Source organism: Nannospalax galili, unplaced genomic scaffold (assembly GCF_000622305.1).
Source record: "Nannospalax galili isolate Female #2095 unplaced genomic scaffold, S.galili_v1.0 scaffold307, whole genome shotgun sequence".
Lineage (NCBI taxonomy): Eukaryota > Metazoa > Chordata > Mammalia > Rodentia > Spalacidae > Nannospalax > Nannospalax galili.
In genome coordinates, this window is record NW_008359625.1 from 5,739,543 (window position 1) to 5,739,871 (window position 329).

General features: G+C 66.3%; 1 protein-coding gene across 1 annotated transcript in view; it reads right to left on the reverse strand.

The window, feature by feature from the left end:
* The window catches only part of Kdm7a (lysine demethylase 7A), a 110,465-nt gene extending 110,201 nt beyond the window's left edge, over positions 1 to 264 (reverse strand). The window contains exon 1 of the mRNA XM_008823503.2: positions 36 to 264. Within this exon, the coding sequence (XP_008821725.1) occupies positions 36 to 229 (194 nt within the window). The 5' untranslated portion in view covers positions 230 to 264. The remainder of the gene's footprint in view (positions 1 to 35) is intronic.
* Between the last annotated feature and the right edge of the window lie 65 nt (positions 265 to 329).

The following is a 329-nucleotide window of genomic DNA, read 5'->3' on the forward strand; positions in this document are numbered from 1 at the left end:
TCGGTGGCGGCCGCGGGGCTGAATGGTTTATTTACCTGCCGTGGAACCAGTCCTTGCAGACGTCGCACTCGATCATGAAGCGGTTCACGTCGTACGGCTGGCGGCACACACAGTACACCGGTGGAGGCGGAGGGGGCACCGAGGCCCGGCCTGGAGCCGACACCGACACGGCTGCCGCGGCGGCTCCAGCTGCTGCTCCCGCAGCCACCGCCGCCGCCGCTCCGGCCATCTTTAAAACACACACACACACACACACACACACACACACACACACACGCACGCACGCACGCACGCTCGCTCGCTTGCAGCTCCGCTCGCCGACTAGAGAG